At 48.1% G+C, this 25,718-nt stretch overlaps 2 protein-coding genes and 1 long non-coding RNA gene across 5 annotated transcripts; 2 read left to right on the forward strand and 1 right to left on the reverse strand.

The window, feature by feature from the left end:
• The first annotated feature begins 191 nt into the window (after positions 1–191).
• On the forward strand, positions 192–7,730 carry ATPAF2 (ATP synthase mitochondrial F1 complex assembly factor 2). The gene is made up of 8 exons (XM_033005915.2): positions 192–408; positions 2,182–2,226; positions 2,575–2,720; positions 3,519–3,616; positions 4,565–4,645; positions 4,780–4,892; positions 6,367–6,482; positions 7,103–7,730. The coding sequence occupies exons 1-8, from the start codon at positions 297–299 to the stop codon at positions 7,238–7,240; spliced, it is 849 nt and encodes a 282-aa protein (XP_032861806.1). The 5' UTR covers positions 192–296; the 3' UTR covers positions 7,241–7,730.
• A 911-nt stretch (positions 7,731–8,641) lies between these two features.
• DRC3 (dynein regulatory complex subunit 3) lies at positions 8,642–25,409 on the reverse strand. Of its 3 annotated transcripts, XM_033005911.2 has the most exons (13): positions 25,377–25,409; positions 23,850–24,023; positions 22,337–22,453; positions 20,661–20,827; positions 19,916–20,062; positions 18,615–18,734; positions 17,585–17,697; positions 16,114–16,288; positions 13,005–13,136; positions 11,640–11,710; positions 10,646–10,769; positions 9,050–9,181; positions 8,642–8,888 (listed from the first exon to the last, which is right to left on the reverse strand). In XM_033005911.2, the coding sequence occupies exons 2-13, from the start codon at positions 24,004–24,006 to the stop codon at positions 8,775–8,777; spliced, it is 1,569 nt and encodes a 522-aa protein (XP_032861802.2). In that variant the 5' UTR covers positions 24,007–24,023; positions 25,377–25,409; the 3' UTR covers positions 8,642–8,774. The 3 variants fall into 3 exon arrangements, with proteins under 3 accessions (XP_032861802.2, XP_032861804.2, XP_032861805.2); XM_033005913.2 differs by lacking the exon at positions 25,377–25,409 and having other exon boundaries at positions 19,931–20,062; positions 23,850–24,062; XM_033005914.2 differs by lacking the exons at positions 19,916–20,062; positions 25,377–25,409 and having other exon boundaries at positions 23,850–24,062.
• LOC116964891 lies at positions 9,255–11,580 on the forward strand. Its single transcript, XR_004409017.2, has 3 exons — positions 9,255–9,641; positions 9,735–9,815; positions 11,148–11,580. It is a non-coding gene; the product is annotated as an uncharacterized LOC116964891 (long non-coding RNA).
• Positions 25,410–25,718: the final 309 nt, after the last annotated feature.

Below are 25,718 nucleotides of genomic sequence, written 5' to 3' on the forward strand. Positions count from 1 at the left end.
CCGCCGCCGCCTGGCTCAGGGCCCACCCCTCAGCGCTTCTGCGCGCTCCCATTGGCCCCCGCCGGCGCTGCGGGAGGGGCGGTGCCGGGCGCTGACTGGCCGCGGAAAACGCGTTTCCTGCCGGCGGGCGCTGCTGGGAAATGTAGTTTCGGGCGGTGCCGGCGGGGACGGGGCGGCCCAAGGGGCAAAACGCGTTCGCGGCGCGGATTGGCCGCCCGACGCAAGATGGCGGCGGCCACCCAGGCGCGCTGAGCTGGTCCGGGTCTTGGTTGCTCCGTTCTTCGTTCTTCGCCGGGATGTGGCGCGGGTGCCGCCGGTTGTTGTGGGGCCGTTTTCCCCCCGCGCAGCTACCCCGACCGCCTTCCGCCGCTGCCGAGAGCGCGGGCCGGGCCTATGCCCCGCCGGCAGGTGAGGGAGCGCCCGGGGCCTCCCACAGCCTCCTTCGGCGACGGGGGGGCCCTTCCCTGACCCGGCGGGGCTGGGGACCCCTTCATGTCCTCGGTGACACCCCTCAAGGTCACCCCAAGGCCAAGGGAGCGCTGGGGTTGGGCGCCCTTTGGGCGGGTGGAAACATGGGAAGCGGCCACCCACCCACCCCCCTCCCTCAGGGGGGCTCCCCAAAACCTTTTAGCGGCTCCGGCAATGTGGTTCAGGTTTTGGGGCTCCCCCTGCTCCCTTCTCCTGGCGTTAGGGAGTGTTTGGGGTGGGGATTGCAGGCAGCACGGCCAAGTCCTCGAGCTGCCAGTTTGCTTTTGTGTGTTTTAGAGGTTTTGCGCGGGGATGGGACCCAGCCCGGGGTGGTTCAGGCACATTCTGGGCCATGTGTACCCTCCACAGATTTTGTTGAAAACGTGTGGGTTTGAGGACAGTAAAATTAGTCTAATTCTGTTTGAGGTGAGGCTGCAGAGTCACAGTGACTCATTGTGGGGTGTCAGGAGCCCACTGATGTGACTCAGGACTCCTCTGGGGTACATGTACATTAATATCTTCAAAACTGTGCCTTAACGTGACGTTTTTGGAGGCCCCAAAGCTTGCAGGTCGAGGAGCCTGAGCAAGTCCCCTTCCGTTTCCCCAGCAGGAATGTGCTTTTTTTAGCCTAGAATAACAGACTTGCAGCCTGGCCTGCTCAATTCACCCTTCAGGAGGTAGATTTATGGTTTCAGGATTTACAATCTGCTTGCTGCCATCAGGGGAACGGCTTGCAGATTCTTCCTGCCTTGCCTAAGAGATACGAGCCTTTGCAACACGTGTAATACAGCTCTTGGGTGTTGGGAGTGTGTGAAACAGTGTTGGTAGGAAAGGAGGCTGCTCTTAAAACAGAGACCTTTGGGCTCACCTTGCTGGGGGAGCAGGTATACTCCTGAGCCGGAGCGGGATGCATGGGCAGGAGGTGGTTCCTCCCCTGGTGACTCAGTGGTGTGCTGCAGTGCGTTCCATGTGTCCCCAGCACCATCCAGCTGTTTCCACATGTGCCCGCAATAAACCCAGCCCCTCAGGGGCTTGGGGTGGAGGGAACCGTGTCTTGCCCCTGCACGCTCCCAGCCTGGCGGCAGCTGTGGTTCTTCCAGCAGCTGCAGGTCAGAGGACGTGCGAGATGCGCTGAGGGGGATCGTGCGGGCTGGCGCTGGGTGGGTTTGTTGTCATCAAGGGTGGGAAGAGAGGTCCTGGTGCCCTGTCCTGCCTCTAACTCTGTTGGGTTTCTTTTTGCTCTGAGGCAGAACGAGCAGGAAGAGAGAATTAGCCAAGGCAGTTCAGGGATTAATTTGTCAAGCGTGATTGCAGTGGGAGAATCTTGAAAGACTGAGCCCAGAGTGAAACTCCAGGAGTGCTGGGACAGGTCTGCTTTGGAAACTGCCCCTGTCAGACTCTAGAAACTCAGTGCAGGCCAGTTTGAGGGGAGCTCAGACCCCAGCCTGGCAGAAGTGAAGTTTGTCCCCTTCACTTGCTGGTTGTGCAAAGCAACCATGTGGTGTCCACCAGTTTTGTGTTGCTTTCCCAGCTGAGTGGAGCTCACTGAAACGCTGTTGTGCTTGGACGCTGAGGGTGAACGGGCTGGATTTTTATGGCCAGGCCACCTGAACAGCACTGAGGGCTCCATCTGTTCTGGGCTGTGATGGCAAGCAGGGGAAGGGACAGAACCTCCTCTAACTGCCCTCTGAATGATTCTGTTTCTGCCCCCAGAGAGAAAGCGGTTTTACCAGAACGTGAGCATCTCACAAGGAGAAGGTGAGTACGGCTGCTGGGTCAGGATGAAGGGGCTGGTCCCCAGGAGGGGTGTTACCACCCCACGCTGCAAGAGCGTGGCACACCCGCAACCAGGCTGTGCGAGTGGGGTATTTGTCACCAGCCTGTTGTGCCCTTTCCTCATCGATAGCGAAGCTGTGTGGTGGGAAACAGCTTCCAAGACTGTTCAGGGGGAAACGTATGTCAGAATGATGGTAATGATGGGAAACTTGAGTATCCCTGGTCCCGTGCTCTCGTCAGCTCCAGCTCTGCTCCCGCTGTGGGGTTGTCTGTTGTTCCTTAGTGCCTGCTCCTCTTTGATTCCCCAGGATTTCTACTCTGATTCCCCAGGAGGCTTTGAAATAAACCTGGACCACCGAAAGCTGAAAACGCCCCATGCCAGGCTCTTCACTGTCCCCAGTGAGGCCTTGGCCATTGCCGTGGCAACAGAGTGGGACTCCCAGAAAGACACCATCAAGTTCTACACTATGCACCTGGTGAGCATGGCAGGTTGGGATGCTGAGACCTCGGCAGGGCAGAATGCAGTGTGCTGGGAGCAGTCAGCAGTCAAGGAAGTCAGGATTAAAGACAAGGAATCGAAATGCCAGGGGCTAAAGATGGGTTTGCCAGGCCACTGCCACCCGGTGAGGGCTTTGCCAGCTGGCAGAATGGCTTCCAAAACACGGCTTGAGATACGCTTTGGGTGTAAGTCTTGCACCAGGATGTATGAGATGGGGGCATCTGAGAATGCTTCCTTTGCTGTCCTGCCCCCCCAGCTCTTCTGAGTACATGCAGTAGAGTTGGCATGGCTTGGTCTAAAATGGGGCTGACCATGTAGAGATGAGAATAGTCTCCAAACATAGAACACGGAGAGAGCAGGTTGTCCTAATGCCCATGGAACAGGGAGAAGAGGTCAGGATTTTTGCTGGGTGCAGGGGAAAGCCTTGCAGTTGTGAGGGTGGTTAGGTACTGCCTGGGTGACTGTCTAGGGGAGAATCTGTGTCACTGGGGGGATTTGAGAAGGGGCTGGACAGTGTTATTTGGAATTGTGAGGGGCAGGAGGAAATGATGACCCCTGGAGCAGTCTGTGAACCCTCTTCCCTGGTGCTTGATGCGCTTGCTCCCGAGGCTTCTGAAACCACTGAGAAGATTCCTATTGCACGAGCCATGCTCTGGCCCTGCACTCCTCGGTTTTCTGCCACAAATTCCTCTGCTTCCTCTTGGCTTTGTACAGTGAAAGCTGCTGCTTCCCTGTGCCTTGAAAAACAGAGGTTTAAACTGCCTTTATCCCACAGACCACATTGTGCAACACGGCGCTGGACAACCCCACGCAGCGAAGCAAAATGCAGCTGATCCGTGCGGCTGTGAAGTTCCTGGAGACTGACACTGTCTGGTACGAGATGGGGGCTCTGCTGGCACAGAGTGGGGTAGCGAGGGAAAATGTCTGCCATACCCCAGTCACGGCAGGGCTCCGATCTGTCCTGGTTTTGTCACGAGGGTTTGAATTAGTTTAGGCCAGTCCTATGTTTGCAAACCTAGTGGAAGTCTGTGCACCTGAAGGGCGTGGGTATGAGGCAGACTGGGGATCTGGTCCTCTGTTGAACTCTGGTTTGGACACCTCCATGCTGCGCAAAGGTGGGAGCAGCAAGAAGTGAAGATCTCCTTGGGGAAAAAGAAAAACATCTTTGAAAGGCCAGGAGGAATCTGTCAGCTCAGTCCCTGGTACGGCTGAGGCAGTACAGGCAGCTCAGATTATTTCTACCAGTAGCAAAATGCCCTTTGTTCCATCAAGTCCCTGTGGGCTGCAGGATCAAGCCTATTCATGCCCACGTTCCTGTCTCACAGCCCCAGCCTCTGAGGTGTCCACTGGCAGCTGCTCAGCTCCTGTGGGGAGAGGGAAACGGGACCCCCTCATCTGCTTTTGTGGATTTGGTCAGGCTGGCAGTGGGGAGGGCCAAGCTGAGCCACTGGGCAAGGGGAGGCAGGAGGAGTGACCCCATGTAAAGAGTTCCAGTGGGATATGTCCCCTGCTCTAACTGCTAAACCTCACAGCATCCCATGGCTGCCTTGGGGCTACCTGCAATTTTCTGTTGGCCAGTTTGCTGCTCTGTTTTGTATTAAGATAGAATTGTCCTTCCTGGAACAATAAAAAGCTCTGAATTCAGGGAAGAGTTGGGGGGATTGTTTCCAGTCGCTGCTGCTGCTGCCTGGGTGGACAGTAGGCTCTTGCTCCCCCTTCCTGGGGTCTGGTGGGGGGCAGCTTCCTTCCCAGAGGGGTCCCCCAGCAGTCTGGCAGCCTGGGAGTGAACAGCCAGTGTGGTTTTGTTCTGCAATATCCCAGCTATCGTGTGGAGGAGCCAGCCGCCTTGGCAGAGCTGCAGAAGAATGAATGGGATCCCATTGTCAGCTGGGCTGAGAAAAGGTAAGAGGTCAAAGATGTTTCTGTCTGCTTATGCCCTGCGTGGCTGAGGCCAGGAGCTCTAGTGCTTGTGACTGTCAGAGCCTCAAGGTCCACGAGCCTTGTGCTTTTCTAAGGGGGTTGGGTGATTGTTCCAGGTACAACGTGGCAATTGGCTCCTCGACCAGCATCCTGGGGCCAAACATCCCAGCCAGCACCAAGGAGACCTTTGTCAGCCATCTGGCATCCTACAACATGTGGGCCCTGCAAGGTGAGAGAGGCTGGGCCGGGCAGGCTGTGCCGGTGGAAGCAGCAGTTCCTCTCCATGGGGGAGAAGAGCATCTGTAATGGTTTTCCTCTCCTGCTGAGATAATCGGAGTGTTGAGGTTTATGTTTTAAATCTCCAGGCCAGTCCCTTAGCTGCATTTGTTAAGGGTAGGGACTCTCCTTTTAGTGCTACTAGTCTTCAATGTCTGATTGTGCTGGCCTGCAAGCTGTTTGCTTTACCCTAGCACAAAAAAGACTTTTTTAATGACAAACCTTCTAGTGACTTAGTCCCCATTTTTGTTAACAGGAAAAGAAATGGGGTTTAGTACCCCAAGTGCCCGTGGTTCTGTGCACTGTCCTCACTCTTTGACCCTGATAGCCCACTTGATCTTACTTGATAATGCTAAATGACACCTAAAGAAACAAAGTAACGTTTGCTTTGCTCAAGTCCTCAAATGCAAGACTTGAATGAGCAACAGACAGTGAAACCCACAAAAGACACTAGCTTTGCAGCTAAGGGAAGTTAACTGATTCCTGGGACAGGGCTTGCAAAGCCTTTCCATTTCCCCTGTAAAGACATTTTTTGATGAATCATTTATTTTCTTCGTGATTTGTAATATGACTAGGCAGGGTGGAGGGGAAAGGCATGTGTCTCCCCTGGGGAAGGGGAACCTCTGAGTGGCTAGTCAGCTTTAGACCTGAAATTGAAGGTCTGGCCTAGACTGGTAGCACAGGGCAAGTCTGGCTTTAGTTAGTTCCTTCCTTAGACCCTGCCCGTGTGCAGGCACCTGCATTTCCAATCAGCTTGAGCTGAACTGTGAGGGCTCAGCAGCTCAGAGTTTTGAGCCCTTCTTTCCTCTGCCTCCTCCTGTTCCTCCTCCTGGCTGTGTGTCTCTGGGATTTGCTCAGGTCCCTCAGCCATCAGGCACTGGCTCTCCTCCCCCGAAGAAGGGGGGAGTGTCTTGCAAGCCATTAGCTGGTGGTGTGGCAGGAAAGAGCTCTGCTGTTTTATCAGCTGAGCCCAGCAGCTGTGTCCGGTGCCGGCACAGTTCTCCCACCACACACATTTGCAGAGTGTTTTTCGAGGAGTGGTTAGAGATGTGGACAGCTCTCTTAGCATCAAACAGTATACGAGTCCCTCTCACCCTGGACTTTCAGCTGAGCTCCACAATACTCAGGCCTGGATGGGTATCTCTTCCCTTTGCACAGGGAAGGCTTGTGGCAGAGTAAAAGGAGGCGGTTTCCAAGGCATCGCCTTTGTCACTGCGGTGACAGTGGCCAGAACAGCACTTTGTGTCTGCCCTTAACCACAGATCTGACTCCAAAGTGCCCAGATGCAAAGGGGAGGGTCACTGGCCCTGTGACCTCCCTGAGGAGGTACCATACCCTGGCTGTCTCTTCAGAGCATGTGAAGATGCTGCTGTAATGCTGCAGAAAACAACCATGAATCTTGTTTGTTTTGGGTTATTCCCTTCCAGGTATAGAATACGTAATCACCCAGCTGAAATCTCTGATTCTGTCCATGAGTCTGATTGACAGGCACATTACGGTGGAGAAAGCCGTGCTTCTGTCTCGCCTGGAGGAAGAATACCAGGTAAATTATGTTACAAAACAGCCCTATAATTCAAATAGCAATAATCTCAGCATGACAAATGCATCTCCCACCACAAATAACTGGCAAGGGAAATGCCTACTATTGCAGGAGAGGTTCCACTCCGCCACCCTCCCCATTTGTGAGAGTTTGGAGTGTGCAGTTGTAGAGCAACGCCATGGGTGCAACAGCCCAGAGTGCTCCTGGGGCTGCCAGTTTCTTTCTGCAGAACCCAGATGGCTGCTTTTCTGCCCCTCTAATCTGAAGTGCAAAGTTGTGGCTGGCTTCTTTTGCTGTGGGTTATCCAACCTGGAGGCCCTGGTACACACCAAGTTAATAACTTGCTTGCTGATAACTGGCCTGGCGTGAAGCTTTCCCTGACCCCAAAGTGGCTGAAGTTGATGGGAATCTTTTCATCATCCCTTTAAGGGGCTTTGCCTCAGACCCCAGTACAGATGAAGCATGTCCTTCCACTGAACTCATCTGGAGATCTCCCTGCCCCAGCAGTCAGTGATCAGCACAGTTCCTGGGGGTTACCTGTGTTCACAGACGTGAAAAGGGAGGCTGAGAGTCGCTGAGCGTAATCCAGTTCTGAACTGACTCACGTTCCTCCTCCCCTTCAGATTCAGCGGTGGGGCAGCGTGGAGTGGGCCCATGACTATGATCTGTGCGAGCTGCGTGCTCGCGCGGCAGCTGGGACTCTCTTTGTTCACCTCTGTTCAGAGAGCTCGACTGTAAAACACAAGCTGTTGCAGGACTGAGGCTGCTGGGCTGGGCGCAGGAGGAAAAAGGCCCGGCTGTGCTGGCGTGACCCAGTGGACGGTAACCACCTTCCTGCCACCGTGTCTTTCCTGGGATCAGCCTCGTGCTGAGGAACTGTGACTTTGTGGGCAACTCCTCCCTTGTACTGCCTGCCGCAGTGCAGCGCCAGCAGTTCTGAGCCCACGAGGAAGAAAGGTCAAGGTGAGCTTCCTCTGCATCCCCAGCACAGCAGCTGTGTCCATTACCGGTGTCTGTAACTCATCAGAGGAGCTCCCATGAAAGAAACAGCTTCCTGGGCAGGGCACGGCACAGACGTACCCAGCATATGCCACATGTCTTCATAGCTGCCAGCTCCTGACACACACTTGTTATGGAAATCTGAAAACAGACTCCATTGCATCTGTTCTTCATCCCTCAGTGTGCCTGTATGTAACACCAGGGTCTCTCTGTTTGATTAAAGGCACGCCCCTGCTAGATACTGAAAGCCAATGCTGCTGAGTGTTTCTTTGTTTTAATCACCCAACTGTGGTGTAGGTCCTCAGCTGCTGGGCACCAGGCTGGTGCTGGGATGGCTGCAGGCAGAAAAAAACACGCAGCAGAGCTGAGCAGACACTAACTACCAAAGAGATCTGCTCCCTCTACATGAGCTTTGCCATGCTAGGTGCTCTGTCCTTGCAGCCAAGGAGTACCAGGGAGCCGACCGTGCAGTCCTGGAGCAAGAGGAGGGAGAACCTGGGCTCCTGCCATCTTTACTACGTGCTAAATCCGCACGACAGGCAGCACCAGCCACGGGGCTTTTGGAGAGACCCGGGCTCTCCCCAGCGTGCGTACGCAGCCACCCTCTCATTTAACCTTCCCACCTTTCCTCCTTGCTGCTTGCCTCGAGCAGTACCGCCCTGGCCAGCATCATTCCTCAGAAGCTGCCCACAAGTGAGCGTAGCAGCTGCTGTCACCAAGCAAGGAGGGGAATTAATGACTCCTCGCTTGGCGGTTGCGAGCGGCGGTGTGTGAGCTCCTGTGGAACCATTGATTTCCCTTCCTGCTAGCCGGGGGCTGCTCTGTTCACGCTGCAGAAAGCTGCTTTTGCGAGAGGCGGTGAGAAGACAAGGCTCCTGGGCACACAGAGCCCCCGCCAGCCTTGTGCTTGCTGAGCTGGAAACCTGCTGTTATCTTGGGGGTGGTTTGATGGAGAACGCTCCTCTCCCGGGCTGCTGCCATGTGCCTGTGCCTCACAGGTTCCTGCCACTGTGCTTGCAGGTACCAAAGCTTTCAGGGATGATATGCTACAATGATTTGGTTCAATCAGCTCACAGCTGATCCATAACCCCTTGTGACCAGGTCTGAGCTCTGTCTGCATGGGCTTCATGCCAACATGATGGAAGAGACAGAGCTTCATATGCTTTTCCAGAGTCAATGAGTATCTTTTATTTGCAGTTTATGGTGGGATAGAAGAAATACGCCTTTGGCCTAAAATGTCCCAGGCAGTTCAGGCACAGAGAGGCAGCCATCCCTGCTGTCCAACCTGTGGCAGACTTATTCCGTCAGCTCCAAGATCTCTACGTTATCCAGTTCCTCCTGGAGATTGTCGATGTACTGAACAATCTCTTTGACACGGTCACGGTTTCTGTTGATCTCGTTTTGGAAAGCCTGAACAGATTGAAACCAAGCAGTGAATCCACAGGCTCGCCACGGTCTGCGGAGCACAGAGGGCTCCAGCAAAAATTAAGGAGCAATTTTCCTGGCAGCGTCCCCGCCGCTTGGGCCGGACCTGTCCGTGCCCCAGCCCCCTGAGCAGGAGGGTCTCTTACCTTCTCTGTCACAGAGGCCTGCCAGCGGTGGGTGTTGCTGAGGATGTCGCTCTCTCGCTTATCAATCTTCTGCAGGTGGATGTCGTGGGATGTGTTGACTGCGTTGACAATGGTGGTTTTGTTCACAAGAAGCTAAGGAGGTAACGTGACCGGATGAGGGGAGGAGGCGGGGGGGGGGGGCAGCACGCAGCGAAAGCAGCTCGGAACTAGCAGCACAGTAACTGCAGTGCTCGGGGTAGGGGGGAAGAAAATCAGACCTTTGTTTCAAACTGACAAAGCCGTAGTCATCAGGCGCTCCACCCTTCACGAGGATGCGTCTGGGCCTTGCCTACGGCGGAGGATTATCCCTAGTACGGGTGGGGAAACTGAGGCAGCGCTCTCCTGCTCAGAGCAGGGAGCAGATGCCTGCTGCTGGGGGCTCTGCTGCGGGCAGGGCTGCCTCGCAGCACGTGGCAGGCCCCTGCGGGCAGCTGGTGTTGAAGCAAGGCTGCATATGCTCCAGCACGTCTGGCCCAGCAGGTGCGGGAAGTGGAAAATCGCACTTGGAAGGGTCTCTTGCACTGGTGGCACTGGCTGTAAATCTTCATTTTTGGTGAGTCCCAGCTTCTAATCGAAGCAGTGACTTCCCCCGTGACTCTAAATAGAGGGTGGCTTTGCTAAACCGTAATGATTCTCTTTCCTGCAGCCAAGTGCAGCTGTTGAACAAATGAAGATTGCTTCTCTGTGGAAATGGATGGCAGCGAGGCAAAATGGGTGCACAGCAACGGTGCGTAACTGCAGCCATCTGCACAGGCCATAAAGCAAGTAGCTGCCCCGGGGGGGCTGAGGGGTCTGTTTTGTGTCTGTCAGCTCTCGATTACCTGGAGTAATGGGGGGGCTGGGATAATCTGGACAGAGCAAAACCACAGCGAATGCAAAACTCAAGTCATTTAGCCACTAAAGGAAGGAATAATGGAGGCAAAAAGGTCAGCAGTGTTGCTGACTGGAGCACTGCAACGATCTTTGTGCTTTCTGAAAGGCTCCTGGGATCTTTGCTATCACAGCAAGACCGAGGGCTCAGTGGAAGGCTCAGTTTGAAATGTTAGGTCCTGCCTCCAGATCAGCTTATGGGCTGTGGAGCTCTAGGGTGAGCTTTTGAAATCACGGAGGCAAACAGAGCCCCGGTGCAAGGAAACCAGAGGGGTGTTCAGACTCTCCGGGGGGAGCAGGGAGAATTTGAACAAAACCAGCTGTAAGCGCAGCAAAGATGCTGCCTAAGTGCCTGCTGGGTTGGGGCTGTCTGGAAATCAGCCAGAGAAGTGAGTTGTGCTGGAGGCAGGAGAGAGACTCGCTCGACACCTCTCCTGGGCTGCTGCCACCAGCTCTGGCAGTGCCCAGGGAAACCTGCAGTGCAGTTATCCTCTGTCCTGAGCAGCAGCAATAGCCGGCGGCACTGCAGTTCAGCCAAGCGCCTGGGGCCCCGTGGGAGGAGGTTATGCTCTGGTTTAGCCATGGCTTTAGCTCCATGGAGCCTCCTGGAAACCCTGTCCCTTCTAAGAAGAGGCTGTGGCCTCTTCTTGCTGACTCCCTAGCAGAGATGAATTTTAGTGCCCTCACCATTCGAGTATCATCTGGCAAATCCTCGTCAAGCTCATTCTTGACCGATTTCTCCAGTGTGGTGACGGAGATCTCTAGCAGCTTTCCATGGTGACGGTTTTCCAGGTCCCGGCACTGTGTCATTGTAGAGAAGATGGTTAAGGAAAAAGCTGACCACACCACTCACTTGTAGAGATTAAATAACCTCCTGTAACTAGAGACCGAGCGTCCACACAGTGCGCCGCTGCAGAGAAGAGCCTGGCTGCTGCCAGAAGCTGCTGTGATGTCAGAATATACACTTCCTGCTCTTCATCGCACACTGGGTCTCATCCTCACTGCCATATATTACGCAGAACTGGGAGTGGGTCTAGTTTTGCAGAGGAAATTGAGGGAAGCCCCCCAGGGTATAAGCTAAGCTCTGAATACGGTGCAATTATTTGCACCAGACCAACAGATTTCTATATTTAAAGCAGTGTAACCTGTTACTGAAGCACTTTAATATCCTCATCTTACTTTGTTCCAGAAGACATCAACAACACAAAAACGAAGGCCGTTTAAAGAAACTTCAGCAAGAACTGTAGGTATTTCATTGGCTGCTGCAACACAAAGGTACATAGAAAACAGTCTAACCAGATCTTCCCCGGGCTGTGTCATGGCTGTGTGGAGAAGAAAGGAAGTTTCCCAACAGGGAGAAAGCTGCTTAAGTCCTACACATTTTCAGCCTTACATCAATTCACACTTAGATCCTTTTATGCTTTCCACAGAAAGAAGCTGAGCACCTTAAATGACCGTTCCTGCAAAGCTGGAAAAAGACCTTTTCTGTTGATATAAAAAAACAAAAACAAAAAAAACCCACACACACAAAAAACCAAACCAAACCAAACAAACAAAAACAAACAAACAAACAAACAAATAAAACAGATTAGATTCTATCCTGATGGCTCATTTCTGGATTTAGAGGTGAGATATACATACATCACTGGGAGGTCCAGGCCAACATAATGTCAAAGGATATATCTCTTTAACGTTTTCAATGAATGTTGATGCTATGGCAGCAATGTTTCTTTCAAAATCCTTTAATAGTTCCTTAACAGAGGGGAAAAAAAGAGGAAATAATACAATGAAAACTTGCGTAAACATAAAAGGGAGTCAGGGAGTCTAGGAAGAATCTACAACTGATTATAATTTGGACTCACTGCTGTTATTAGCACAGTCAGAAACTGCACTGCCTCAAGCATTTGAAGTGTTTTGAAAGGGCTGCAAGATTTTCTTTCCTCCTTCAGGGACTGAAAATCAGAATCAGTTTATTGGAGGGACGTTGACTGAATGATACCTTTACCTGGTGTCTGGAGCAAGCCAGCAGATCCTTTTTCATCCTCACCTAAGTAATGCACAGAGTGCTGTATTCCTGTACACTGCCCTGCTGCAGTCTCCTCGTATGTATGAGGAGCTTCTTGCCAGAAGCATAGCCAATGCCTGGGCTTACTGAAGCTTTTATTTTAGTCCTAAGAAATTAAAATTGCTGCTGCCTATTACCTCTCTCAAAAATGGCTGATGGAGAATCTGTGAAGTGTTGCACTTAAATTTCTTGATACAACAGTTCAGATACAGCCACCCAAAGAGAAATGCTTCTGCTCACTCCATCAGTGACTGCAGATATGTGAGGACCAGTTCAGAAAACACTAAAAGGCACAATCCTGATCCAGTGAGGAATCCATTTTGAGCTGTTGCTTTTTGTCATGCACATTCACAAAAGTAAACTGCTGCATATGCTTGCACACAGGCTGAAGGTCCTGCCTGCTAATTTTTAAACAGATTACTCTTTTTTAAAAAAAAAAAAAAAATTAAAAAAAAAAAATGAAGATGCACATTAGCAGCCCTGCCCTAGTTTTTGAAGAAAAGACTGGGGAGAAAAAAGCCAGCTATTATGCAAGCAAATGCAGTAAGCTGAGCAGGACTGTGTGTAATCTTATTCATAGCAAAGATCAGCTTCAAAGAATTACACCTCTAGAATCCCAAATGCATACCCCATGCTATGCAGCAACTCCCGTACCCAGACCTGTAAAATGACTGAATAGCCTCATGCCCCTGTCTCTAAAGTCTAGGAAATCATTTTTGGATAGATGCAGAGGACGTACTGCTCTCTTCTCTGAGAAACAGAAATCTGTTGCAATGGCTCAATGTCCAGGGCCTCATCTGACCCAGATCAACTTTGAGCAGAGAAAGAGTAAGATGGAGTCAAAACATTAGCCTGACTGGAAGACCTAGGCCCCCCTCTTTGTGCAATGGGCTGCTGAACAGAGGGATGCAGCAACAGAAAAATGACCCCCCCCCCCACGTTCTGGATGTGAGGTCTCACTGGTATGTGCTTGACCCTTACCTCCAGCTGGTCAGTCATCAGCATTTCCAAGGTCATGAGTGCTTCTGACAGCTGAAGTATGTCCTCCTTGTACTCGGCTTGTTTAGACTCAGCAATATCATAACTACTGGCATTCTGAATCTCATCCAGCGTCTAAACACAGAGATACATAAATTACTTACAGTTTGTGTTCAGCACTCCGTTGCAATTTAATTAACTTGTTACATATGTGAGAAAAGTTCCTGCTGCTGATTAGCTGAAATGAAATGTGATGATTCAGGAAGTCTCCAGATTTACATACTGGGTAGTCAACAGTGCTGAGGTATGCTACTGCGCTAACGATCCAGGGGCAACGCAGTGGAATTGGTGAAAATGCTTCCTCATCCTCCAGTCAGCAGAAGACTTTGCCCCTTCTATGCTTCCAACTTTGGTTTCCCTTCTGGCACGTGTCAAGTAAAAAGGTATAAATATTAGGTTCTTGACATTGCTGGCCATGAAGAAGAGATTAACAATTACTTTGTAGAAAGAAATGCAGGCCTAAATCCTGATCCCCTTCATATCAAGGAGAATCTTGATTGACTTCTGTAGGGTCAGGATTTAGTATTCTGAATATGGAATACCTATCATTGCCTGCCTTCCTCTTGCAGCAAGGATTTATCGCCCTTCAGAATTAAATATTGACATCAGTTTTGTATCAGACAAGATTTATGATTTCTTGGATCAAAAAAAAAATTCTCTTGTGCTGAATTATTTTCAAGTCTATTCAAAATAAGTTAACAATCGAACATTAATACGAGGAAAAAAAATATACATGTTTTAGGATGTCTCATCCACTTCTCCTCAGAGGGAGTGGAACGGGCTAAAATAGAGACCTCTGATGAAAACCATTGCCAAGATTTCTGTCTGAAAACAGACTAGGTTACCCAAACTTTGCAGTGTTAAAAGGAGGGAAGAGAAGCACAAGGTATCTTCTTTTCTAATGTAAACAAGTTAGGAGGCTCAAAAAGCTCCCCAGCCATTCAAGCTGCACCTCTGAGAGCCGTAACTTCAAAGCTCAAGGCCTTTAATGCTTCTTTGCTCCTTAACCAACTTCAGAGAGCAGTTATTTTACAGGTTACCCAAGCTTACATGAAAGGATTACAGCAAGACAAACAGCCCCCAAGAATGGTTTACAGAATTCAGACTGCTGGGACCTCTGCACCTTTTGAACTCCCCTGACAATTTTAAGAGAGTGGGGAAATGCTGTTAAAATACAGCATTCAGTTTTGACACCGACTCCTCCAGTATTTACATGAAAACTGTCACACTGACCACTGTGTCCTGTTCGTGCAGCTCAAACCGTAGCTGAGCCTGCAGGACAAAGACAAAGGGCCAAAACCTGGCCTTAGCCATGTTTTTGGGGGGCTGATTTTGTTTTTTTTTTGTCTGGTAGGTTTTGTGGGTTTTTTTGTGGCTTGTTTGTTTTTTAAATGGAAGAAATACTGGGAATTCGAGTGCAATTTAACTGAGTATACATATCAATCTTTGTATGTTGCCTTCTGGTGAGCCTGCAAACTCGTGTCCGGACTAGAGCTGATGGAGTCAGTTTGCCAGCATGAGTCAGCAAGGTTCAAGGACCTGGGCACAGAGTGACTCAGCAGGCTGCCAGCGTGTGACAAGGCACCTAAATAAAAGTGACCTGGTTTGCAAAGGGAACCAGCGCTCGTGACTCTGCCTGGTGTCAGTTGTCAGGGACTTGCTCTGCTCAGCTGACAGTGTTACCAGGCTTTAGCCCCCCCCTTATTTTTTCTGTGGAAACAAAATAATGATCCATCTATTATACATGGTCAGAAAGGGATCCAGCTAGAAGCTACGCCCTTAGCAGCCACAATGGATGGCTGTAGTTGAGCAGAACGAAAAAAGATAGTTTCTGCTTTAAAAAAACTAGAAATACATGACAGTAACTTTACCTAATTTTGCCGTTTAAGTTCTCTGAGCTGTTGTTGACAAAATGAACTGAAGTAGAAAAGTACTTGAGAACAAACTGATTACCCTGCAACCTTCTTCCTTCTCTTCACCGTTTTTCATTGAATGAGGAGCTATTGGAGGCCTCAAAGAGAAGGGGAGTAGCATTAAATCTGATAAATTCTATACATTTACTTAAAAATATTTAAAAGAAAGGTTGAGCATTTCTGGTTTCTTTAAGACTGGTAACTTTACTGGATGGCAAAAAAAAAAAAAAAAAGTAAAAACTCCACCATGTTTAGCCACTTTTTTTCTGTAAAGCCTTGAAGGCCCTTTACGTTTATGGATAATAAGATAGCACTGCGCTATGTTAATTTTGTCCTACGCTGAATTTCCAGTATAGCTAAAGGCTGTCAGTGTTAGCTAGCTGTGGTTTGCTCAAAGCATTAAAACTTCTATCCTCAAATTTTTTTCCTACATAAAGTACTAAAAAACTTTTAACATTCTGTTAGTTAATGACATTATATTATCTAACACAACAGTTTTTCTTGGTTTAGATTTATACTTTGAGAAACATGTAGAGAAAGATCAGTGACAGCACTGGAAAACTGATAGGATGAGGGGTAACGGTTTTAAACTTTAGATGAGATCTAAGGCAGAAATTGTTCCCTGTGGGGGGGGTGAGGCGCTGGCCCAGGGTGCCCAGAGCAGCTGTGGCTGCCCCCTCCCTGGAAGGGTTCAAGGCCAGGTTGGACGGGGCTGGGAGCCCCCTGGGCTGGGGGAAGGGGGCCCTGCCCGGGGCAGGGGGGCTGGAGCTAGATGGTCTTTAAGGTCCCTTCCAACCCAAACCATTCTGTGATTCTATGGAAGAGGTTGCCCAGCGTGGTTGTGGAGTGTCCATCCTTGGAGATATTCAGTAGCTGTCTGAACACGGTCCCAGCCAGCCTGCTGTGGGTGGCCCTGCTTAAGCAGAGGGGTTGGACCAGATGACTTCCAGAGGTGCCTTCCAACCTTAACCACTCTGCGATTCTGACATTAGGGATCAAGTACTGATTCCTATTACAGCAGTGCAAACCCAGAATAATTTTCCTAATTTTAATGGAGTTACCCTCATTCTCAGTGAAATCAAAAGCTGGCATATGATGTAGAGAAATCATGTATCAAATAAACAAAAGTATAACATTACCCTTTTGTTCCGATCTTCAAAGTCTAGGATTATTTTCCTGCCTTCTTGCTGGTTGGCTGTTAATGCTTCGTGAAGGCTTTCGTAGAAATCAGAGACTTCAGCTTCTCGTTTTTCATATTCTTTCAGACCATAGTTAAATAGGCTCTCACAAACTGAGACAAACTCCTTCCTGTATGTGACACCAGAGTCAAGGCATTTTGCTTGTTCAGTGGAGCAACATGCTATGTTCCTTCTACCTCTGCAAATGTGAGCATCAAGAGTTACAAGCTACTGTTATGTCATCTCCGTGGTTCTTGCTGGGAGCCGGCTGCCAAGTAGTCTGTCTGTGGCAGGACTGGGTCACCCATTCCCATTTTATGCACAGGATTTTGCTACCCTAAAGGTATGGAGAATTCTGTGGCAACTGGAGGGGAAAAAGGCCTTGAGGAAGAAAAGGAAATACATAGACTTCTCTGACTCTTTTCTGACACAGCAGCAGAATGAAGCATACAACCCTATCTGTCTTCACAAGTGTGAATACAGTGCCTGTGTAGTTAATAAATACAGCTCTGGAGCCTACAGCCAGAGCACTGAATAAACTACTGACTTGGTAGCATCACAAAAATAACGTCAATTTTTCTTCTGTTATTATCTTGGCAATGGAATTGTTTCTAGAGTCTATTGTAGTTAAGCCGTGATGCATTTTTCCCCAACAGTGTAATGCAATTTTAAGGAAGGTCAAGTTACTGGCCTTGACAATGCTCTATTAATCTGAATGAGAAAAGAAAAAGGAAAAAAAAACGTGTCTGCTTTCTGATCCCCTGTGTAGGAGCGATGATCAGAAAAAAGTGCTGGCCTGAAAACTTCATGTTGCTAGCTCTGTCAGGTTGTGAGATATGCGGCTCATATCATTCTGATTAGTCTGTTCCTATCTCCTACCACTTCAATTTCAACATGATTTTAGCAACTGCGCTCTTACAATCTAACTGACAGAGATTTATCTTACAGCTCATTTTAAACTTTAAGTGGATTCCAGACTTAAAGGAAGTACAAAGCCTTGATTCTTGAAGGGTCAGAAAAGAAGGCTACCAAAACTGTGTTTGATTCAAGTAAAGGAAAAGGAATATGGTAATTACAATGATGAGAATTTAAAACACTGCAACCTCATGACCTGTTGGTGATAGAAACAAGTAGTTTTACAAACGGGTTGTTTCAAACTGGGTTGGTCAGCTTGCCAGTAATATAAACCATTTGTTTGTAGTCCTCATATTTCATGAGATATCAAGCCTTAAAGCTGTCAGTGGTCTTACAGTCTTGCAGTGGTTTTTTTGGTTCCATTCCAAAATTGAACACAGACTGTCTCAGATCTTAGATCAATGTAGCTTTCAGCCCTGGACAAAAGCAATGGATGAAGAGTCCCCGTGGATGCACCTCCTTCTTAACTCAAGGCATTACATTTTAGCTGTAGGTATTTTAAACCCAGGAAGGATATGCCTGCAGCAGGTCACCCACTCCAGGGAGGTAAGCCAGTTTGGCAGCTTCTGTGTCGTCTGCATACATACTGTCAAACAGGAATGATCCATTCAGGTACTCAACAAAGGCTGTCTTTGAAGAGAATCAGAGCAATATAAGTAAAACAAAGAGTGCCAACCTGCTGCCAGTCCTCAGGATGTGTCTCTCCTATAAGCACTTTACCAGCAGAAGAACACTGGTGCAGACACAGGGATACCAACACAACAGATATACCAACCAAGGCATGAAAGCACCCTGCAACTGGAGTGAAAACCATCCTGGTTCACATGTGGCTTTGCTGCTAGAACTCTCTAGCCTAAGGATAGAAAACAGTTTAATCTTATGTAAGACATTATCACATACAACCACATACTGCAAGGCTATTAAGCCTTTCAGGTAAGGAGTCAGTGGACTTTAGGGAGGGACAGAGGGAAAAGCTTCAGGTGTCCTCCCTGTCACTTAACCGCCTCCTGCTCTTCAGCTGGTCTGATCTCCTAGAGGTCTGGGACACAGAGCCAGGCCATAACTGAAAGCACCGTTCTGCCTGGTCTTGTTTTCAGTTTATTCACAGGACTACAGTGATCTCTGAAAACTCTGAAGAGTTTAACCATAAAACTAATGAAAAGCATTAAGTTAGGCTGAAGGAGAAAAACAAGTTACTGCACCATGAAAACACTAACAGTTTTCTCAGACCTGTAATTTTCTTAATCTCATGCCAGGCTGATAAAATCCTTGGGTATGATTTACTGTTTAGCTTTGCAGGGTCTATATCTGTAGTTTCATTGTTCAGCCAAAAGAATTATGTTCCCCCACGTCATATGTATTCCACAGCAGTTCCTGTTTTCATTCAAAAGATGAGATTCAGAGATCACAGAGATTAATCCTAGCCTTAGTTTTTAGCACAGTCGATGTTAAGCTCTCATTAAATCTTCAAGCAGGTAAAAGAGAAGTCAATAAATGTTGCGCTTCTTTCTCCTGAGACAATACACAACCAGCCAAAGAAAACATACCTTGTGGTACTCCAGCTCTTTCTGCTTTGCCTGGTTTTCCTCCAGCTCAGCCAAGGCCTGAGCCTCCTCACGTTCCAATGGCTCAGTATGATCTTGATACGTTAAAACTGCAACTTCTCGCTGAGAAATGCAGACAAAGAAAATATTTTCATTAGATTATCCAGCACTACTCAACAAATCTGGGCATAAGAATTTGATCTTTCTAGAACATGCACCTGAGTGACATCTACATCTCCATTTCTCTGTGGGTTTTTTATTAAACTACTTAGGAAGTTTCTAATCCATTCCTCATCCCATTTTTTGTTGGCATATTGCTCTGACTCTGCATTCAATGCATCTGAGCTGATTCAGTCCTGGGAAACTTTTCTCTCCTCATTTCCTCATCTTCTTTTCCTTTTTAGCAGGAGGCCCTGTTTCGAACTCTAGAATTTGAGGTCTGATTGACCAGCTAGTAAGTTTAGTACATTTACTAGGGAGAAGGTTCTTCAGAGGAGTGGATGGCAAGGTGGTAGCAGGGGCAAGAACATAATTAGCTTGAAACTGAAATGTGACAAATTTAAGTATGCAGTTCCATGATATACTGTCCGTATGAGCAGGGACTGGACTCAGTGACCTAGACAGCCACTCCAGTCCTATGGCAAGAGTAATGTATATTCCAACTACAGTTCCTGCTCTGTGCCAAGAAAAATTACAATTAATCATGTTCTTCTGTTACTAAAAACACCCCCAAACAAAGAATACTTTCTTTTTTCCTTTGAGCCCTGGGATCTAAAAGCAGTCCCATGGGGTACTGGTGGGGATGCACTGTCCTGTTCTCAGAAATCAGGAGTGGGAAGTGCATTCGATGGCACCTGCTTGCCTGGATTGTCTGTCAGTCCACTATGGAGACAAATTGCTCAGTGAGCAGCAGGACCACCAAGCCTCCTTTCCCCTGGATCCATGTCTCAAGACTGATCTCCTCGGAGATTTTCTGATATCTGAAAAGGCTTGCACTCACACTGCAGCCTCTTTGTGGCAGCATGAACCAGGCCCCTCTCCCACACACAGCTGCTGATTTTCACAAAATCTGTGAAGACATCATGCCTCTGACACCTCTACCTCTCTGTCAGATTTGATAGAATTTGGCCTACAGGTTCACAGCTGTTAGGTGGAGGCAGAATAAACACTGCATGTTTCAGTAAGCCTAATTTCTGCAGGGAACCTGCCCCGAATGCTAGAATATTGCTGGCATGCCAACAAAGCAAATGCTCTGTAAGATGCTGTTGCCCGATTGCACAAGCAGGGAATGCAGAAATGCTTACTGTGGTGTCACTCACGAGCTTGAAGTCCAAGTATACCAGGTCTGGAAGATGAGCAACAACAAACAGCGTATACTGCTCATCGTTGCAGAAAGGGTTCCCAGCCAGATTCAGTGTCCGTAAGTTTTTAAACCTCCTGAGGTAAATCACCTATGCCGAGGGGAAAGAGATGCTGTACTTTCTAGTGGTGGGGAAACATACAGCCTTGAAATTTGTTGCTCTTATTACGATTACATTGCAAGACATATTCTGCTCTGCTGCCAAACACAGGCGACATTAAAATATGAGTTTCTAATGCCTTTAGGAAATTAAATACTTAAGTTCACATTATGAATATATAAATTATGAGTGTAGAAAAAAGGCAGGTGGAGTGGACAAATCATGGGTCTTAGATTGGTAAACTGCCCTCAAAAGAACCCAAATAAATCCTAGTCTCTCTTCCCTCCTTTTCTCACACGTAGCTACTTAATCCTTTTCCAGCTTTCATGGGAACCAACAGGAATTTTATGATGGCTGATAGCAGTAACAGAACCGGGCTCCCGTGAGTCAATAATCTAAAAGAGAAACAGCTGTAGTAAGCACTTAACACTGGGACATCTTACCAAAACCATAACTTAGACTAGAGAGGCAGTGAAAGGCTATGGAGAATTTTCTCCTCTAAGGAGGGGCTCAGACACAGTGGCAAATGTCAGTTTTAGAACATTTGATCCTTTGACAGGGAACATTTGCAAAACCAGGGAGCACTCACATCTTCCAGAATGGTTAGGTTATTCTTTCCTATGGAGAAAATCTGCAGCTCTTGCAATGTGTCCATGTGCTCAATTATAGATATTCTGTTATTGTAGAGACTGAGGTCTTGCAGTTTGACAAGGGTATCCAGGCCCTCAATTACTTCAATATTGTTGAAGGACAAGTCTGGAGAAGAGTTTAGAAATCAAAAGTTTTAAAGTTAAATTACAGCAGGATGCCCTGATTCAGACCTTGCATTTAGCCTGGTTCTTGATTGAGGAGTTTATGTAGAATATTTTCCTCAGGGGTGTTCAGTGTCCCACAGGAAAGGCTCAACATTAAATCATCGTTCTCTGGGTCAGGAAGCAACGTACACATCTCTTCCTTGCAACTGTGCAACTTTTAAATGAGAGAACAGTTGAAGGCATTCCATGCAGAGTCCACATATACAACCTGAAAGCAGTTTCTACGTTATAGAACACAAAATACAAGAAAAAAGGTGGGGAAATGCCCTAAAAGCGGGGTACTTCTGTGACATTTGACACTCCCTTCCTTGTTTCTTGCAGACTCTTGCCTGCCACACCAATGCCCACTGTCATGGTCATTCCCACAAAACTAACATATGCCAGTCCCACGCTCACAATCACCCTGTTGTCAATGGAGGTATGCAAAGGCATATACTCACTTTAGTTATTTCATTAATTGGTATTTCCTCTTATGTTGCCAGAACATCTACCCTAACACCTACATTTGTCACGACTAAGGGCAGTATTTGCCCTCAGGCCAGTACCGAGCCACTGAGGAGTTCAAAGACAGTCGATGAAGTTACCAGCTGTCTGCATCACCCCAGCCCCTGGACAGCTAAGACACTCATGCAGCAGCTGCTGAACCACCACGGCCTTTGGGCAAATGAAACCCCAGAGTGTGCTTCAAAACACACTGTGGTGATCAGCTGTTGATTCACAAGTGCATTAGTCATCTGTGCAGCAGAACAGTGCAGACAACCGGGCAGAAGAACCCATTAGACATTTCAAGATGTGCTTATAAACCAAACCCTGCATGCTATTTTCCAAGACGGCTGAGGGTATATTTACACTGCCTGCCAGCAATGTAGCTGCAGTTCCCAGAGAATGCTCTAAGCTACGTATCTGTAGCAGGAAGCTCACTGATCCACCCAGCATCAAACCCTGCATCACTGTGTGATGCTGCTCTCAGCATCCTGAGTTTTTAGTTGAAAGTAGTCACAGACGACTAGAAGGATGGGCACTTCTTGGGACAGCAATGACAAGTCCTTAAGCTTATAGGGGTAAAGACTGTGGATTCTAGGCTCTGAAATTAGCTTTGAAAATAGAATGCAGGCTTCCAAATCACAGAGGTGTTTCCATAAATATTTCTGAAAGTCACCTCCAAAATACGAGTACAAACCCTGGAAACAACCTTGAAATCTCAGCTTCCTGTTCCTGCCACACCAAATGTATTACACCCAGTTTTTAAACATCTGAAGGATTGTTTTGCAGCTCTGATATTCAGGCATTTTGACATTTGACAGTCAAATGAGGAAACACACAGACAGCTGACAGCCTTCCCTGGGAAAGCTCCTATCAGTCGTGTTTGAGAAGAAATGAAATATCCTGGTTTTACCGCAGATTGCTTTGCACCTGTGAAGGCATCCAGCCTCATATGCCTGTATCTTACCGAGCCATACAAGGTGAACCAGACTCTCCAGAGCTTCTATCTTCTCAATGATGTTGTTGTCCAGCTGCAGTTTAGTCAGAGTCTCAAACTGCCACAGATTATCAATCTGCAGGATATCTAAAGCCACAGGAAAAAACTCAAATTGCTTTTCATGTGAGACAGCGTTCAGTTTAACAGACATGCTATCTTGCATGAGGAAAACATGTCCCGTCTTACCTCCAAAATGATTTTCAGCAGATTAGGATAGCACGGGATGGCTGCCCCAGAGAGCTGAGAGGTCCACTGACTAGATGAGATTTCAATGAAACAGCCCAGTTAACCTCAGTGTCCTGCGCCAGCGCACACTGCTCATCAGTGATGCCAACGAGTCGCTGAGGGGATGCTGACTACGGCCCTGCAGTCAAGAGTGGCTTTATGAATGCACGACTAGGAGGCCTTGACCTTCACTTTCCTTTCCAGCTCCATGAGGGAGGTTTGGGATGAGAGTCTGCTTTTCTCTGCATTTGAAGGCTAGCGGTAGCCAGCTACTGTTTTTGTAAATTATTCTCCTGCTCCTGGGATTCTTATCACAGGAGAGCAAGTTGGGGTCTACTCTTTCTGTGAAGGCTGCAGTTTAGAGCTAATCAATATCCCCGCATTTAGCTTTCTCCAAAAACAGAATCACAAGGGCAGGTCATTAGGAACTACAGCAAAACATTAGGACCAAGGTGACAGAAAATACAGCGCATTCTCGCTCCCAATTCTCTTTCCCCCTGCAATGGCTTCCCAGAAGGTTTTTTAAACTGCTCTCTGCTATCATTGTTTAGTGAGTGCAGAGTAAAGCAAGGAATTGCATGCACAAAATATTCACACAGTTCTAGATTTTATATTTGCAAACAAATACATGCAGGATCAAGTAACAGGGAGCCTGCTCTAAGGAGCTCAACTAATACACGCATTATTTTACTGGAGCATGCAATGAGTAATCAAAAGCAGACTTTTGCCCATGAAATTAAATATCCCCAAAATACTCAAATGCTGAGCCAAATGTTCTTCCTTTTAGTTTTTTTGAATGCAATTTTATGACTGGTTTGACAGTAAGGGGCAAGCTGCGATAATGCTATGGATGACCGGAGGAAGCCACCAAATTGGACTGTAATCACCATAATCCACCAAATAGCTCTCACATAATCACGAGGGATGGCGGAGCCTGCCCAGGGTTTGATTTGTCCACGTACAGAAAGGCCCAATAGGCCTGTGGCCTGTAGGTGTCACCACAATATAAATGTTAAATAAGAATAGCAGTGACAATAATAGCATAAAGTTAAGCAGCTTTAAAGTAACCCATCAGCAAAAGCACCCAGATCTCTCTAATTAAACTACTTCATACAGGTATGAGTAAAAATTTAAGTTGAGATGTTACTTTTCATATAACAAATCCAAGCTAATCATGATTGTTTAATTAGCCATGTCATGCTTAATTCTATTGCCCTCTAACAAAAGAAGAAAAAAAGGTATATAAACTGATACTCACTTCTGAAACTGAGCTGTAGCTCCGTCACATCCTTAAAGTCAATACCTTCCCTTTTGACAAGCTTTCTTATGTCCTCTGGACACTGCTCTTCAACAGCTTTCTGAACCATTTTATCATCAATAACATTTGGCTCAATGCTATTATAGAACTGATTCATTGTTAGACAGTATCAGCCTTAAAGGACAGAAAAGAAAAATAAATAAAATCACTGCCTGGCTACCATTGCCAGCCTTCATTGCACAGGCATGATAATTCCAAGGAATTAAGAGCACAGCTGAGCACTAAGAAGATCTAATACCTCATAGCTGATATCAAAGACAGACTTGACATTTATCACGAAGTCACTGATTTGACTCTAAGCACAGTTTTACAGCCTGTAAAATGGCCAGGCATGATCATATGCAAACTTCACATTTTGAGTGTTCTCCATGAAGAATGCGAGAGTTTGGCCAGATAAATAGAGCAGAAAAGGAGGCCCTGTGCAGCACCTATGAACAGAAATGGTCCATCGCATGGCAATCATCTGTTGCTGAAACCCACCTACATGAAGAGGGCATATTCAAGGCTCTGTGCACCATTTAATCTAGTTTTAAAAGGTAAGTTTCTCGTTATAGGCAAGTTTGATTTATAGAGTAAGAGGCAGATATTTATACCATAGGAAAATTAACAGCAGCAGTTCACTAGATTTTATACACGAACATCATCATAAAAGTAAAACCAAATTCGAGGAAGGAGGAAAATTTACAATCAGTAATAGTGATTTTCTGAAGAAGGTACTTAATGCAGATCCATAGTAAGGGCTGTCTAGATCAGTCAATATAGAGTACTGCACACAAACACCTTTGCTTAGGGAAATGGGCAATTCTGTCAGACAAAATTTTCTGTCCTGGCTTGGTCATTTAAATATCCCCAATGTTGCCCGGGAGGCAATGAGACTACTTCTCTTTCTAAAACCGTGCACAGTTAATGAATCAGTGTGAAGGCCTTGAACTTTGCTTGTGTAAGGTGTCTGTAATTATGGAAGAAGTTCTGCTGATTTTTTGCACAGGACAAGAAGGATAAACATCTGGGTTTAGACAGTTCAGTCCTCGTCCTGGCTTTTAATTAACAAACCACGCCTCTCCGTGGCTGTGCTCTGTATGGACCGAAGAGTAGCAGGTTGTGGGTTTATTCATTCCTGACCCGCCAGACTTTCCACTTTCTTTGTATTTGTCCATCGACTCCTTAGCCAACGTCGGTTCCACAGAGCTAAGCACACCGCGAGGTCAGCACCTCGCTGCACCCAGTGGGAACAACGTGGGTGTCAGCGTGAGCAGCGGGGTGGGCCACCCAGACAAGCAGCTGCTGCTCCCAGCCAGCCGCGGCCCAGGCCCCGGCAGCGGCGCCACGTCCCCACCATCCCCTGGCCCTGCAGGGCCCGGGACCGGGAGCCTGTCTCTGCCTGTCAGAGTGGCTCTGACCCGGGTGGGCGGCCGCCTTCCCCCCGAGACCCACCCGAGCGCGGATCCCGGCCCCTCAGCCTCTCACCCCCCAAAGGCTCCAGGCCCGGCCCCACCTGCGCCTCGGCCCCGGTTGCCAAGGAAGCCCAGGCGCGTTGCTAAGGGAGGCCACGTGACAGGCTCAGTCGCCAATTATCAGGGAGTGGGTGGGAAGGCTGGCTGCTAATCAGAGCGCGAGAAATCCGTGTCAGCCAACCAGCGCCGGCACCGTGCCCTCGGGGCGGGAGGAAGCGCGAATGATTGACGTTTCTCTTGCTCAATAACATTAGAGAATGGTTTGGCCGCTGCCCAATGGAGAATGGCAGTAGCGGCGTCCCTGATGTCCATCAACCGGAGGGCGTGGAAAGGGCCGGGACTACCGTGGGGGCGG

Source organism: Tyto alba, unplaced genomic scaffold, assembly GCF_018691265.1.
Source record: "Tyto alba isolate M040663 unplaced genomic scaffold, T.alba_DEE_v4.0 Super-Scaffold_28, whole genome shotgun sequence".
Lineage (NCBI taxonomy): Eukaryota > Metazoa > Chordata > Aves > Strigiformes > Tytonidae > Tyto > Tyto alba.